Source organism: Spermophilus citellus (genome assembly GCF_964194105.1).
Source record: "Spermophilus citellus genome assembly, chromosome: 16".
NCBI lineage: Eukaryota > Metazoa > Chordata > Mammalia > Rodentia > Sciuridae > Spermophilus > Spermophilus citellus.
The window spans coordinates 86,610,961-86,627,885 of NC_138196.1; the positions used below are offsets into that span (position 1 = coordinate 86,610,961).

At 57.4% G+C, this 16,925-nt stretch overlaps 1 protein-coding gene across 1 annotated transcript in view; it reads right to left on the reverse strand.

Moving 5' to 3' along the window:
• The window catches only part of DLGAP2 (DLG associated protein 2), a 692,077-nt gene that overhangs the window by 19,063 nt on the left and 656,089 nt on the right, over positions 1-16,925 (reverse strand). The window contains exons 9-10 of the mRNA XM_081269687.1: positions 5,420-5,766; positions 4,426-4,467 (exon numbers count right to left, since the gene is read on the reverse strand). Coding sequence (XP_081125813.1) covers positions 4,426-4,467; positions 5,420-5,766 — 389 coding nt within the window. The remainder of the gene's footprint in view (positions 1-4,425; positions 4,468-5,419; positions 5,767-16,925) is intronic.

Genomic DNA, 16,925 nt, shown 5'->3' on the forward strand with positions numbered 1-16,925 from the left:
CCCAGTGTCCCTTGTCCTTTCACCTTGACTTTTAGGACTGTCAGGAGAGTCACGCGGACATTCAGTGACAGCCATGCACAGTTGACAGCTCAGAACCTGAAGATCTGGGAAGTCAAGGGCCGGGATGAGCCGGGTGAAATCACGCGTGGCAGGAGCCAGACCCCTGTCAACCTCAGGGACCCCTGGAGGAAGGGTGGTCCTGCCAGTCGAAAGCAAGCTCAGGTGGGGCACAGAGGAAGAACGCCCGTCGGCACGGTGCAAAGGGAGCTCCAGGTCTTCCCCAGGAAATGCTGGCTGGACGAGTGGGTGGGTTCCGAGTCCTGGAAGACTCGTGGGTCTTCATTTCTACAAGACCCACCACTAGGAGAGCTGTTTAGGAAAGTGGAGCAGCAACACCACTCTCCAGGGGACTCCACTGGAGAGAAGGCTGCCCGACTGGGGGAAGCCAGACAGGCTGACAAGCAGCTGCCCAGCGCCTGGCAGGTGCCTTCACCAAGGGACCCCGGATGGCCACCACAGCTCTCCCTGGGCTGAGCTGGAGCCACGAGGAGGGGCCGCAGAAGGGTGCTGGCACGTGCCATCTGTGGGAGAACGAGGGGTTTGGTGGGGCTGCCACGTGCACGTGAGCCCCTGCAAGAGCGTGTGCATGTGTACGTTCTCCCACGCATACATGGGACATATGAGTAGACCCACACATGTGCACATGCACTGTGTGTCCACATGGATGTGTGTGTACATCTGTACATGTGCAGGTGTGCACCTATCCTTGGGTGCATCTATGTAAGTGCACAAGTGTGTATGTCAACAGGTGTGTACATGCACGGTGTGTCCACAAGGATGTGTGTGTGCATCTGTACATGGGTGCACCTATCCTCGGCTGCATCTGTGTAAGTGCACATGTGTGTGTGTGAACAGGTGTGCACGTGCACTGTGTGTCCACATGGATGTGTGTGTGCATCTGTACATGTGCAGGTATGCTCCTACCTTGAGTGCATCTGTGTAAGTGCACAAGTGTGTATGTGAACATGTGTGCACATGCATGGTGTGTCCATGTGGATGTGTGTGTCCATCCGTAAATGTGCCTGCGTGCATCTATCCTTGGCTGCATCCCTGTGTAAGAGCACATGTGTGTACGCGAATAGGTGTGCACATGCACTGTGTGTCTACGTGGATGTATGTGCATATTTACATGTGCACGTGTGCATCTATCCTTGAGTGCATCTGTGTAAGTGCACAAGTGTGTATGTGAACATGTGTGCACATGCATGGTGTGTCCATGTGGATGTGTGTGTCCATCCGTAAATGTGCCTGCGTGCATCTATCCTTGGCTGCATCCCTGTGTAAGAGCACATGTGTGTACGTGAATAGGTGTGCACATGCACTGTGTGTCTACGTGGATGCATGTGCATATTTACATGTGCCTGCGTGCATCTATCCTTGGCTGCATCCCTGTGTAAGAGCACATGTGTGTATGTGAATAGGTGTGCACATGCACTGTGTGTCTACGTGGATGTATGTGCATATTTACATGTGCAGGTATGCTCCTACCTTGAGTGCATCTGTGTAAGTGCACAAGTGTGTATGTGAACATGTGTGCACATGCATGGTGTGTCCATGTGGATGTGTGTGTCCATCCGTAAATGTGCCTGCGTGCATCTATCCTTGGCTGCATCCCTGTGTAAGAGCACATGTGTGTACGTGAATAGGTGTGCACATGCACTGTGTGTCTACGTGGATGCATGTGCATATTTACATGTGCATGTGTGCACCTATCCTTGAGTGCATCTGTGTAAGTGCACTCATGTGTATGTGAACATGTGTGCACATGCATGATGTGTCCGTGTGGATGTGTGTGCATCTGTACATGTGCCTGTGTGCATCTATCCTTGGCTGCATCCCTGTGTAAGAGCACATGTGTGTATGTGAACACGTGTGCACATGTACTTGTGTGTGTGTGTATGTGTGTGCTGTGTACCTGTGTGCACACACATGGAGTGATTTTGATGGGGGACAAGCTGCCCTCTCACCTCTTGCACGTGGACCAGGCTTGCAGCCAAGTCACGGCTGGTCAGCTCAGTTGGATCCCCAGCTTTCTGCAGGGATCTGGGAGAGCAGACCTGGGTGGCGGCTGGAGCCATTCCCCAGAGCTCAGATCTGGAGTCGCTCCCCAACCAGCCCGTCTAGCTCCACCCTGAAGTCTTCCACTCTGCCCGGCAGGGGTGTGGCTTTGATATGAACTCGTTCCATCCCCTGTGAAGACCGATGTGAAGTCCAACGTTCAGTGTGCTTTTCCCGCTCTCTGCCCCAGGTGCCTGGGCTACCGCACAAGTAGCTGCTGATCAGGCTGCAGGATGGGGACCTGGGACGCAGGGAGGACAGGGTGGTGGGGACCAGGGTCCTCCATCTCGTGGGACACTCAACCTGGCTGGTCACGTGGCTTCAGGGTGGCTCCTTTACTCTCATAGCCTGTGGGGTGCGTGTGATGCCTTGCTGACGTAGAGATTCATTTGGGCTCGTGTGACCCCAGGTTTCCTGTGCCTTAAACCAGTCTGCTTCTACCAGCTGGAAGTCTGGGCACAGCTTCACACACGTCCACACACAGAAGTGCAAACCTTTGTCACAGACACACCTGGACGATGAACAAGGCAGGGCAAAGGCAGAGCACGGGCCCTGCTTCAAGGAAGGAAAGCAGGGCCACCCGAGCCTGGGTTCCAGGACTGACCATGGCTCAATGTTCCTCACGGGACCGATCTGTGTGCGGCAGAGCTCAGCTGCCTTTTCCCAGGGACGTCTGGCCTAACGGCCTTCGCACGTCCCTGGGGTGGACTTGTGCATGGCATGGGCTACCTGAGTGATGGGGGCTTTCAGCTCACGTCTGGTCTGAGCTGGGCAGGGAGGGGGACAGGGTGACCGGGGGTGGGCTGAGTGGGACCCAGCTGGACTTCACGCTGGTGGAGCCAGAGGCACAGCTGAAGTCCTGAATTCATCACTGCTGCTGGGTGTCAGGTGATGCCCGTGAACCTGGGAAGCTGTCACTTTAGAGCCGGTGCCAGGCTGAGGGCATGAGCACTCAGGGCCACAGCACCTGGGGGATGCAGATCGTGCCGCCAGTCCAGTTATGCGCCGGACAGAGTGCTAGCCCCCTTCTCTGTAGGCTCACGGTTCCAGAGCAGGGCAGGTGGCTTTGGGACCAAGATGTGGGAGTGGCCCAGGGACGTTGTGCCATCCGTGTCTCTGTGGGAAGCAGAGTGGCTATTTCCTGGGGGGCACCTCGGCTAGTCACTCACCCTCCTGACCCTCGGTTTCCCCATCCTGGAACACAGGGCCACTGTGATGATGGAGGAGCATGTGCCAGGGAGTGGGGATGCTCTGGGCCGTGCCCACACTGTCTCTAGTCCCTCTGGTGCCCATCAGTCTCTGCGGATGACCCTTAGCCTGCTGAACGTGCCCGCGCTCCACGTCTGCACCCCTGACCCTGAGCGCTCCCTGGTCCTGCTTCTCTAACTCTCAGCTATTTTCTGTGTCCTGATGCTCCGTGTCTCTGGCTACGCTTTCCTTTAACTTTCCATGGACTTCATTTTGGCAGTTGCCGGGTTAGGAGCTCACAGCTGTTGCTGTCTCACCACCACAGACAGTGGGATTGGCCGTCCAGCGTGTCCTTGCATTCACACCTCTCTCCGCACTTGCTGTCCAGCACTCGCCGTCCACACACCTGTCCAGCACTCGCCGTCCACACGCCCCTCCACTCACCTGTCCAGCATTCACTGAGAGGTCACTATGTGCCAGGCACTGTGCTGGGTGCGGGGAGGGGGGCAAGAGGAGGAGCACGGGCCCAGCCTTCGTGGACCCTGGTCTGGGAGGGCCGTGGTGAGAGGCTGCGGGCGGGGGCTGAGCTGTGGGAGGCGGAGCAGCTGCTGAGCCAGAGTGGGCATGGACCCAGCTGACCCAGGAGGAGGCAGGCTGGTGTCAGGGCCACCTAACTTGATGGGCCCATGAGGTCACGTCCTCATTTCCTGATGGGGCTGTTGAGCTGCATGTCAGGAGGGGAACTAGCCCCTGGCCAGGGTGGTGGGTGCACTGGAGGACACTGTGTGAGAGAACCAGAGAGAGCCCGCAGGGCATCATGCCATCCCCTGGTGACCTGGGGACCTCAAGTCCCTATGATGAGGTGCCCAGAGCTGGAGAGGGGGGGAATGCACATTGCTTCCACCCTCCTGGGCCAGCGCCAGGCCCGGGGCTCGGCCGAGCGCCTGCTCCTTCCCTTTACGTGGGCCGGCTCGCTTCCTTGAGGACACATGTGGAGCACCCAGCAGAGAGCCTGGCACATAGGGCCAGGACAGAGTGACAAGAGCAGTCGTATGAAGACCCAGAGAGGGAGGTGAGAGAAGTCATGCGTGCCGGGCGTTGGAGATGTTTGGTACTTACATCTGACCTTGGGTATGGATGATGCTCTGGGAATTCAGAATCCTAAACAAAACAACGAAGCCACAGTGTGGAGACCCGGCTGGGGACCAAGGCCAGTGGGCCAGTGGCCCCTGCGCTCTGCCTGTCCCCACCAGGCCTCGCACACAGGCACCGTGCGGGGTGGGCCCTCACTCCCAGCTCCACACACCTCCTCCCGGGGAAAGGGTGCAGGGCCGGGTGCTCCTGGTCTCAAAGCCCCCGGGACACAGGCTGAACAGAGGAGCAGAAGGTGGCCTGGGCCACAGAGAACGTGGCCAGCCACCCTGCTTGACCATGTCCACGGGGCCCTGAGGGATATCAGCAGGACAGTGAGAAGTCCATGTCCCCAACTCCTGCAACCCAGTGCCAGCACTGAGATGACCTAGACTTGCTGACTGGGCAAGGCCCACGGTCCAGCTCGCTGGACTCAGGGGACACACATGGTGGGTTGGGATCTTGGGGAGGACCCCGGGGCCCAGATGCAGGGTGGGTCGCCCGTGAGTGGGTGCATGGGTGCAGCGTCTGTGACCACAGCCAGAGGAGTGGCCGCCTGTGGGAGCACCCTGGTCACACCTGCCCTGCGTGGCACCCAGCACTGCGCCTGGGTGGCTCCCCGCTGCCTCTTTCCAGCACCCTTTGGGAGATGAACAGCTTTTGAAAAACTGGACCTAAGCAGGAAACCCCCCTGGTTATGCACCACGATGGCCTCCTCTCCACACTGTCCACCCGTTCAGTGACCCTCGCAATTGCACCACTCGGGGCCCCGGGAGGGCGCAGTGTGGAGCCCGTCTCCTGGGTCTCCTTGGGGCCGGCTCTGCTGCCAGGCCGCCCATCCACCATTCGTAGGCTCGCAGCCGGAGTGCAGCTGGGCCCTCCGTCTCTGCTGCCAGCTGTGGGTGGCGTGAGCGCGAGGACGCGCAGTAGCTCGCTCCTTCACCTGTTCTAGGCCAGGCACCTGGGCTGGCAGGGAGCCTACCTGGACCCCGATGGAGGAGCAGCGGCTCTTGAGGAGCTCCTCAGCCTTGGACACCAGGATGGCCTTGTCGCTGGTCCGCACAGAGCTGCCCTGGCTGTCGGCCTGGCGCTGGGCCGCGGCCGTTTCTAGGGCTAGACTCATGGCCTTGTTGCTGTCCAAACTGTCCGTGGAGTTGTAGAGGCTGGGGCCATCCTGGGGCCATGGGGACATCCTCTGGGCACGGCTGTCCTGGTAGGCGTCTTGGGTGGACTCAGTGCTGCTCTGGGCTGTCACGGAGATCAGGGGCTTGGAGGTGGTCCGAGGAGGCACCGGGGGTGGTGTCTTCTTGTAATTTGTGTAGGAGACAGCTGTAAGAGAAAGAAGCCCGGTCAGGGCACACACGGCCCGTCGGCATCTGCTGCGCACCTTCAACACGCGTCAGCCATGACCCGAGCCAGCCTGTCTGGACCCCTGGCCTAAGGAAGCAGAGCATTTGGCTTCCATATTTATGGGCACAGCCCTCGATGCTGCAGAGAGTCTGCACCATGTGTTTGTAAAGAGAAAAACTGCAAAAACACCTCGAGTCTAGCAGCAGAGACGGGACTAAGGTCAGAGTGCATGAGGAAAGGTCGGCACAGGTGGGATGTTGGGCGTGGCCATGGTTCAGTGAGGTCCTGGTCCTGTCCTCTCTTCCGCTTGTCTTTCCTAAGAACCTCTGCATGAGCAGCTGCTGCTTTCGTAATGGAGAAAGCATTCAGAGCGAGCAGACGACTGACGTCCCCGCACATGCACGCTCCTGGGCACGAGCTGCGAGGGCCACTGACAGGGCGTTGGGTGGACCCTGGGTGGAGGCCAGCCCGCAGGCTTCCTCGCCTCCTCAAGGTCTCACGTGCCACAGCCACGCTGCTGGCTACACAGCCTGCCAGGGGAAGAGACAGGCTGGCCTCTGGAGACGGAAATCGCCTCAGGCCTCGGCTCCCAGCCGCTCTCCAGGGCTGGGCGTGGCTGCATCCTCCAGCCAGCCACCGAATGGACTCCTCAAGGCCAGGACTCCTGGGAAGGGCCCCTGGGACCACTGTGGCCTGCACACTGGTGACCATCGGGTTCTGACTGGACTCGAGTTGGTGCCCAGGGAGGGTGGCAGGGTTCTCCCTACGCTCTGTGCCAGGGAGGCCTCCATGAGCTCCCGAGGGTGTCCCTGAGCTGACGAGAGAGGCCAGGCCAGGGAGACGAGGCCAAGTGGCACTGCCCAGGGCTACAGGCACACATGAGTGCACTCAACACGTGGACTGACCACAGCGGTTCTCCAGCTTCGATCCGTCTCTCTCCCGGGAACCCGAGTGGGTTTCAGGTGTCGCAGAGAGGTGCAGGAGGCTGGGCCGCAGCCCAGCACTAGCTCATCATGCATGCAGTGAGCCACGCCTCTGTGGCATTCGGGATGCGCTGCAGGTACGGGCTGAGCAAGGAGCCCTGCACCTGAGGAGCGGCAGGTGAGTCAGGGTCCTCTGCTCTGACACTTCTGCCGTGACAACCAGTGCTGCTCAGGGGGGCCTTGTCCTCCTCCCCCAGGGGACACCTGGTGATGTCTGGAGAGGAGTCATAGGCCAGCCCTACCACGAGGACCTCGCTGCCCCAAACCTCAACAGGGCTGAGGCCGTGGAACAGGCAGGCCATGTCATTCAGGGTGCCACAGGGCTTCTGAGAAGGGGATGGAGCACGGTGCTCAGCGGCTCTTGGCTCCTGTGACTCTCCTTCTGGAGACTCCTGCCCTCCTCATCAGGCCTCTTGGTGAGCTCGCTTAACTCTCCTCACAGGGTGGGCCATTTAAACACTGCCTTTTATCACGTTTGTTGGTTTGTTCTGTGGTCCTAGGGGTTTAACCCAGGTGCTCGACCCCTGAGCCACATCCCCGGCCCTTTCTATTTCTTATTCTGAGACAGGGTTTTGCTAAGTTGTTTAGGGCCTGGCTAAGTTGCCGAGGCTGGCCTTGAACTTGTGATCCTCCTGCCTCAGCCTCCAGCACTGCTGGATTACAGTGGTGTGTCCTTGCACCCAGCCTACGTTGTTCTGAACAGTGTTGCATAGTATAGGTCCAGCAGGGCCCAGAGCTGTGAGGACATGAGTGTGGACAGCTCATGGACAGGGCCTCCTGCGCCAGTACTGGCAGCCGGGGCCGTTTCTCGCAGCTCCTCTGTCCTGGTTGTGGGTGGGAGGGGAGTCTGCAGCCTCCCTCCACCCAAGTGGCTCCACGGATCCACAGGAAGTGCGCAGGACTGTGGGCAGTGCTCTCGGCCACACTCGGACCCCGCCATCCGTCTCCCTGGTGCTCTCAAGCAGGAAAAGGGACTCAGAGAAGTCTTACGTTCCCGCAGCGGCGACGGTGGCAGGGGACCGAGCCGGTTTGCAGCGTGGCTGTCTGTCTTCACAGGGCTGAGCTGCACAAGGTGTGGCAGACATCAGGACCCAGGGCTCCCTTGGAGGGTGCCAAGGACCCCACACTGCCAGGCGAGTCAGAGGAGGGAAAGGTCCTCAGCCAGGCCTTCCTGAAACGTGGGCCTGGTCCTCGCTGTCCTCCACAGCTCCCACGACACATCTGGTCACAGGTGCGGTCGAGTTCCAGTAAAACAGAAAGAGCCTAAAACTGGAAAGACCCCTCCAGCTTCCCTCCTGCGTGGAATCGTTGTGAACTGCTGAAGGATTCCCGGGTGTCCTGCGGAGCTCTGAGCTCCCAGGAAAGCCACACACATGCCCGTGAGGTGCCATCAGTCACCACATTCACACCCACACGGGGAGGGAAGGTGCACGTCTTTCCATTGTGAGCAGAAAAACTGTCTTGAGCACATTCCTGAGTTGGCAGAGGATGGAGGCCGAGCTGGGAGGGAGGAGACCAGGCCTGTGTGTGGAGAGCCGGGCTTTTGCTTGTCTCTCAGGAGCCCTGAGACTCGCCTGAGAGTGACGGCTGAGGAAGGCGCTCTCTGCAAAGTGCCTTTCCTCTTGGGCACCCTGAGGCCAGCGTGGTAGCTCTGTGTCATCCAGGTACCTGCACAGCGGTGGGTGGAAGGAACCCGGCAGGAGATGTGGGTGGACAGGTCTCTAGGAAGTTCCATAAAAAGAGATGTGTCCACACTGAGAGGAAGCCAGGCGGGCAAGCCCTCCTCTCAGCTGAGCAGGGCAGGCAGGAAAAGGAGTGGGAAGCCGCGCCCTCCGGATGTGTCTGGGTCAAGTTGCTTTGGGGAAACTTTCTGAATAACTTGCACCAAGCCCTGGAGCACTTGGATGTGAGGAGGAGCCTCAGCGGCCAGCAGGGTCTGCAGAGGACAGGGAGAGGCGGGAGACGCCTTGAACGCACACGTGGGTGCCGCCATTCCATCTGAACGGCTACCACATGGACGGCTCTGACCCACAGCAGAGTCCCTAGTGACACGGGAACGAGCTACGAGTCTAAAGCAGCGGAACATCTATGCACAACTGGTGTGGGGTGCCTCTGCCAGGCCGGCCGTGTGTCTCTGCTCAGGAGTCAGGTGGAGTGGAGGCTCCTGCTCGGGGAGCGCGGCTGCAGGCTGGTCACAGCAGGGCCACACTGGACAGTCCTGACCGACAGCAAGCTTGGCTGTGAAACGGCCACATGAGTACAGGTCCAGTGGCTCGCTCTCTGCATGATGCACAGCAAGCAGAAGGGACTGTAGGACTCCTTTGGGTCTTCAGAGGGTTGGGTAAGCAAAGGCACTGAGGGAGAGGAGGGAGCAGCGTCTGGTATGGAGGAAGTGAATTGGAACAAAACGTCACAAATGGCCCCCACCCAGGCCTTCACGTGACCTCGCGTGAGCCCAAGTGTCGATCACTACTGCTCTGGACATGTGCTGGCCCATCTGCACCTGGAGTCCTGGACACCATGACTGTATCCAATCCTTGAAAGTCGTTTGCAAGCCAACGAGGAAAACTTGAAAATCAGCACAAATACATCATCAAGAGAGAATGTGCTCTGAGGGGTCAGCTTCGCTCTTCTGTTGAATGAGAGAGCCACACTTGGGTGCACTGCACCCTCTGGATGAGCACCTCAAGGAGGGTAGCATAAAAGTCATCAAGTCATCAAGTCGTGAATGTCTAATGAGAGAACGAGTCTGGAGAAACGACTCTGAAGGCAAACGACTCAACTCGAGTTTAAAGATGATTTGATGCTTTAATTAACGTTAGTCTCAAAACATAGTGTGAATCAAACAGGACTCAATGCACAGACACACTGTTCCCTAAAGTTACCAGCAATGACGTGGCCACGCTGGGGGCTGGCCACCGAGGTGTCTGTGGGAGCAGGTGAATTAGTGAGACGGTACAGGCTGACCGGCACTTGGCCTCTCCTGGACAGGGAGGTCCAGCCGTGACAGTGTCCGATCCTTCCAGACACTCCTGTTTTCATTTCAAATTTTCAAAAATCACATGACACAGCAAGAACCTGAAGAAAAACTGGAAATAAACCAACCTCTAACGTGAGTTTGCCAGCTCACCAGGCTCTGAGGTTCTGAGGGCCACAGGGCCCAGGAGGGGCCCTTCCCAGTGACAGCTCACACAGAACAAAGTCATGGCAGTGATGCAGAGACCGAGGCCCACGCCTTGGGGCACAGGGGCTCCCTCCCAGGCTCATTCAGGGACACGCTGCGTCTTGTGTCCTGGTCCTGGAGAACGTGGAGTTGCACATTTGGATGAGAACACCTTGATGAGAGTGGTCCCCGTGGGGACCGGGGGACCCGCAGCTGTGGCCCCGGTGTTGGTGGGTGGCATCGACCCCTCTGACCTGAAAGGAGCTGTGACTGCCCCGTGGTGGCAGCCGCCGGTCTCCAGTCAGGTGTTGCTTGGGCTTTGCCTGGGACATGGGCTGTGAGTGGCGTCTGCCTGAAGCTGAGCTGCAGCTTTCCCCAATGTGCCTTGGAAGCAGGGTGACTCGATTCATCCTTTGCTCGAGGACAAGGCCTGACTTCCCTGGCAAATGAGGCTAAGATCTCTAGACACTGCTGTCTCTTTATTTAAGGAAAAGAAGACCCCGTCCGTACAAGTTCACAGACCCTAGGTCGAGGCTTCTTCAGGGTGCAAGAGCAGTGCTCTGGCCCACTGAGGCCCAGAGTCAAGGTGACATGTGCTGAGCGTGCAGGCAGGCGGTCAGGGGAAGGGCTGGGCCCACAGTGTGGGCTGCACGGTCACAACCTCCAGGGCGCCAGGATGGAGAGGCCCCCCTCACCCCTGACTGCAGGCTGCGAGGCTGGACTGACTGCCTGTGCGCCTGCCCGTGGAGCTGGGCCGACCAGCCGGGCACCTGGAGCAGGCTCCTCTGGGCCGACGTCCAGAGCCCACGAGAAGCAGCAAACACCGCCCAGTGGCCAGAAGCCCGCAGCTGTGTGAGAAGGGCAGTGCCTGGCCGAGGGGCTCTCCTCCAACCTCAGGGGCCACGCCTCTCTGCAGAAGGGGAGTGGGCTCTGGCTCCCTTGCCACACCCCACACTCAGTGCCACCACAGACGAGGTGCCAGCCTGAGGCGTCACGGACTGGTGTTCTCAGGTCATGCCTGCTGTGCCCCAGTAAGTGAAGCAGATGTTTCCAGTCCCATTTGTAACAGCCCCTGAACACAGTGCTCCTGACGGAACACAAAAGGCTTGCCACAGCGCCCTGTGGCCTCTAGAGAATTGTGTCCCTCGCCGGCCACAGCGAAGGTCACCTGGACAGAAGAGGGCGGCACGGGAATTGCACAGTGACTCATCCCCCGCATCCCAGAGATGAGGATGCGGGACAGAGGGTGACAGACCAAAGCAGTAATTTGCGGAGCTGCTGAGCAGCATGCCCGAGCAGCGTGCCAGCTGATGCCAGGGCTGCCTCCCCCCACAGGTCATTCTGACAGGAAGACTCCGTGCCAGGCCTCAGGACCAGGAGACGTGATGCAAGTGCTGGAGCAGCACTGAGGTCCCACTTCAGCCCCCCAAGGGGGGACCACTGGCTTGCCAGTCCCAGTGGACACGATGCCTGGCGTCACTGATCCCAGGGCAGTTGTTCTGTGCCTCTCCACCTGGCCTCTACACTCAGAAAGCACCCGCAGAGCCAGCTGGCGACAGTGCCTGGCCTCGGGAGTCCACAGAGAGGCCGGGCGGCCCTTGGCATCTCTTCCTCCATCTTGCCTTTCGCATTGCTCTTTCTAAAGAAACCGGCGAAAGCTTCGGCCCGTCTTCTGTCTCCCACCAGGTTCCAGACACCAGGGACTGAGCAGTGAGGGGATCCTGCTCCACGGTGCTCACGTTCCAGTGGGGGAGACCCACGAGGTCAGGCACTTACCTGCCCGTCCTGAGACACCTGGGAAGCCCTCCACGCTGTGTTAGCTTCAGGCCCCTGCAGTCCCTGCTCTGGGGCTCACCTGCATACAGGTGAGGTGTGACCAGGAGAGGTCCCTGCCCTGGGGCTCACCTGCATGCAGGTGAGGTAGACCAGGAGAGGCCCCTGACGCGTTGCACTGAGCAGATGGCTGTGGGTCCCACTGGTGCTTCCTGGACGTGTCAAACAGTTCCGCTGCCCCCTGTCCCATGGTGCCTGGCCTTGCTAGGTGAGATGGTGTGATATCCTTTCTTTCTTTTTAACTTACCAGTTTGCTTCTGATGGGCAGCCCTCTGGATGGAGAATGAACACGGCCCTTCCTGTGCCTGCGTGCTCTGCACACCAGACCTCTTCCGCCTTATTTAACACGCTGTGGCTGGTTCCCTGGATGACTCTGTAGGTATGTCGTGGAGAAAGGACAGAGTGCAGTGTTCACACAGAAACCTGCCCCCGCGGGCATGCGCCCGGCCCTGGCAGGCTGCTCTCCTGGAGGAGCAGCATCCCTGCCATCGGTGCGGTGACTGCCACCTCCACCACGGGCAGCAGCTCAGCTGGCGCCTCCTGGGTGCACTGTGTGCCGGGCACGTCAGTCCCTCGGAGGATGGCCACGGTCTGACTGCTGGGTGCTGAGCAGGACCACAGGGCACTAAGAATGGCTCCAGGGACTCCAAGCACACAGGAATGTCACCGCAAACGTAAGAGGAGAAAGGCAGTTTGACCAAATTATGAATCACAGGATAGTTTGTAATGATCCAAGAGCAATTAGGAGCAAGAGTTAGATATCAACTAGAGATTCTGCTTTCCTTTGTTTTATGAAACATCTCTCGGGTATCACTCCAGTATCACATAGACACCAGGTGCTAAATGAATGTTTGTGAATTTGATTCAATTGACTGTGTGATCAATCAAAACAGTAGAGAAGTCTATTGCCACCAATCCATAGACTGAAGAAGAAAATGTCAGTTTCCATTAGGAAAGAGATAAAGGCACACACTCACAATTTGAAGAACTGGGAAAATACAGGTGCCCTTGTTCACAGCATGCGGTGCTCCCCAGGAATCCAGGGATCTGTGGTGACCCTGTGGTGGCTATGCCTGGTGGACTTTCACTTCCTCTGTCTTAAATGGACTCATGGTAACGTTTGATATGATCAATCATTTTATTCCTCCTGGGTCTCCAAAATAAGTACATAGATAAACAGAGGTATAAAGATTCCCCAGGGTGGATCCATCCAGATTTCCAAAGCTCTCCCAGGTCTTGTCTAAATTGCACAGCATGGTCCCACACCTTAATGACTGTTAGCATGAGACAAATTCAGTGCAATTAAACAGTCTAAGAAGGGAGACTACACATGCACGCGTCCTCTTTCAGCAACTGTTTTCTTAACATGTCTTATGCAACCTGCATCATTTGAAAGCACCAACAATGTTGCAGAATTCACAACCAAGTCCCCAGAGCCCAAACCGCGCTCGCGGTGCACGTGCTCAGCATCTCACACTACTGGTGTTTGAAAGGGGTTGAAAGACTAATTTCAGAGCAATCAGTCCCATTCAGTCTCTGGTGTCAATCTTGGGAACATTAAATCGGCTCCGCCGACTCTGTCTTGGCTGGTCCCCCTGCTGAAAACCCATCATAGATAGCATGTGCTCCCTCGGCACCGGGTCTCAGCAGCTCTGGGGCTCTGAGGGGAGAGGGACATTAGATCTTCCTCACTTAAAACAGATTTTTCAGACGTAGGCTGACATTTGGACATCTGAGGTTAGAGAAGGCAGTGGTTCAAGCTGGTTCATACTCCCAAGTTGTCTGTGCTCTCCAGAGCATCGGAGCCAGGCTGGTAGGGTCAATGGGCTGGGATTTCCACCTGTGACCTCCGTGGAGCTGGTGTCAGCAGCTGCCCTCTGAGCAGGGTCAGCTGGACGGTCACTGCCGTTCTGGGGAAGCTTGCCCTCCACCTCACGCCCGTTGATTCTCTGAGTGTCATCTGTGTGTCCCCAACGCTTGCTTCCATCTTCCAGGGGCTCAGGGGTCCTTCTTGGCGGAGGTTTTGCTGGGGAAAGTCAAGCCCAGGACAGCCTCTCTCTTGGCAAAGTTGCCTTGACTCCTGGGAGAGCCGACTCAGCAGGGAGACGGATGGTGCTGGGCAGACAGAGAAGGAAGTCCGTGGGGCAGCGGCAGCAGGGCCCGGGGGTCTGTGGGGTGGGGCCGGCGACACCTGCCCCTCGGCAGACCCAGGAGGAGTCCCACAGAGGGACATGGAGATCCTAGGGCAGCCAGTTGGACGGGGCTGTATGGCCAGGGGCTTCCTGGGGCTCCTGGTGTTGGCATGGCCCTGGGCATGTCCCAAATGATGGACGTCGAATTTCCTAGTACATTGGGCAGGAGGGGTTGGGACTTAGACTTGGAGTTAAGTTGGCTTAAAGGAAATAAATCCATGTATTATCTTGCACATCTCAGTCACAGGTGATCAGACCTGGCCCACAGACCACTGGGTATTCCTAGTCCGCCTGCACTCTCTTCCTCAAAACCGCACTTTAAATAGGAAGATGAAATGCACAGGATCGAAAGCCAGTTGTGCCATAGTTGCACATGTCAACGTGGAAAACTAAGCAGGTAGCTACGTCTGAGCGTCTGGTCCCCCCCAGGGCATGGGCTGGAGTCCTCACTCAGAGGGGGCTCTGAGTGTGCTGAGACCATGGGGTGCAGCCTCTTGGTGGCATTAGTGACTCCTGGAGAGGCCCAGGGAGCTGCCACCCATCACCATGTGAGGAGACAGTACAAAGGTGGGGCTCGGTTCTTGCTGGTGACAGCTGAACATGCCTGAGTCCCCACTCTGATGGCCCACCCTCCAGGCGGTGAGCCAGAGCCACGCCCTCTCCCCACAGTGCAGGCCTCCCCCAGCTCCTCTGGTGGTGGGGCTTGTCCTTTGCTCCTCACGCTGGCTCTACTGTGCCCGTGGGCTCGCTTCATGGTGACAGTCCTGGTTATGGACAGTCCTGCAGCCAGGACTCTAGGCTGGGGTCTTGGGGACACATCTCAGCTGGCTTTACTTCAGGACCAAGCTCTGTTGGAAGCTCCTTGGCGCTCCTGGAACCTCCAGCATGCGTGGCTGGAGAAGAGCTAAAAGTCACCCGGTGACCACTTTGGACGGACTCCACATGGAGCCAGTGCTTGTGGTTCCTTTGAATCACACACGGTGCGGTGCCGGCAGGAGACGTGGCTGGGCGCTAGGTCTGGTGGTGGGATGGCCAAGACAGCAGCTGGGCGTGGGGCCTCACCCGGCGACTGGCAGCCATGATGGGCTGGGTTCCCCAGCCCCAGAGTGAACTTGGCTCCGCTTGATTTGCCAAGAAGAAAACGGGTGTCCGTGGTTCCGTGTCTGAAGGTTCACGCTTGGCCAGCGTCAGCGGAGACTCATCATTCACTTACGAGCGCCCACCCCTTACACACCAAATGTACGTTGTGTAGACCAAGCAAGGCCTGCACCCCGCATGTCGCCCTCTGCCCTCGTGGCCCTAGGTTATGACTAAATGAATCTTATTCCTCAAAACAATCCCTTTGGGGGCGATGTGGCTCAGCGGTAGAGCACTCACCTAGCACGGGTGAGGCTCTGGGTTCAATCCTCAACACCACATACAAATGAATAAAATGAAAGTATTGTGTCCAACTACAACTAAAAACCAAACAAACAAAAACCAATCACTTTGGGATGCTTCTGAAAATAACCCTTTTGGATTTGCTTTCAAGAGCTGGTTTTAGAAAAGAAAATCAATTTGCCAAAACAGTCTCTTTCTACACACCCACATACCCCAACAAAGGTCAGCTATTAAGTGTCGGTGTTAGTGTGAGTACTTACAAAAGTAAGAAGTATTTAAGTACAAAATAATGAAAATCCTCCTGCCCCCTGACAGGAAGCTCTGGATCAAATTGGAAGTTCAACTATCGTAATCATTTAGGCGTTCACATCCTGAATGTTTTGATGATTTTCTCTACCCTTTTGTTTTTCCAGATGGGGCTTTTTGTTTCTTTGGGCTCTCGTGACCCTATTAAACGAATCGGGCTCACGCGGTCTAACTTGTACTTGCAGATGACGGCTGGTGGCAGGCAGGGCTTGGAGCAGCAGCAGGGCTGCTGGAGGCTGCTGCCCCACGGTGCCTGATTCCGCCCGGCTTCTCTCTGCTCTGCCTGTCCAGCCCCAGGCCGTGCCCTGACTCTGACGCGCCGCCGCCGTCTAGAGGGGATTTGACTCAGAGCTAAGGCCAAGATTTGGACAGAAGGATTTTAAGAATGTATTTGGTTTGTAGAGTTTTTAGAATATGTAATACGTGTGGTAAAGACGAAATAGAGTGTATGTAAATCAGAATTCTAGCCTGAGTCGGGCGCTGTTCCTGGGTTATTCTGTGAAATCTGTCTTGTGGCTCTCTCTCCACAGTGACGGCCCGAGGAGTGAAGCCATTTTCTCCAGATCAGTGTTGTTCCCGGCACTTCTAGGCCACGGCGGTGCTGGGCGGTTCACCTCAATGACAGAGTTGGGAAGGGTCAGGACCCAGGGCCAGACAGAGCCATGGGAGGTGAGGTCTGTCCATCCACAGGCTCCACCCAAACCCCTCTCCAAGTGCGAGGAAGGCCTGAGCACTCAGCTTGGGCTTCTGCAGCTGCTGTCCCCAGGTCCCCGCTCGCCTGGCAGTGACGCAGCCGGGCTGCCCTGAGTGCCATGACTCACCCTTCCCAGCCTCTTTTCCTCCCCCACTCCCATTTTTTCTCACTTTATTGTGACAGAATCTGTTCTCTCTCCTTGGAACTGTACTTCAAACCCCTCTGGTACGGCGGTGGCGTTCCAGCCCCCCAACACTGGGGAGCTCGCTGGGGGCTCCTCCTCTCTGCCTTCTCAGGCAGAGCAGCCAGCTGCGGCCGCGGGCTGTGCTTTATGGCCTCCCCAGGCCGTGCATATTCATTGTTACATCAATAATAATGGTGCAGTGAAACATCAGCCAGAGATACTTGGTTTTAGGTGGTAAATTTTCAAAGGGGTGGATATGGTTTTCCATTAGCACTGAAGGAAATCGTGACATTGAATCCTTCGAGTCCTAAGACAATTAGGGAATTTACATTAACGATTGATTGGCTTTGCAGCGATGAATCATGTTGATGGATCTGCTGCCCGAGTGGCAGAGATTGAGTTG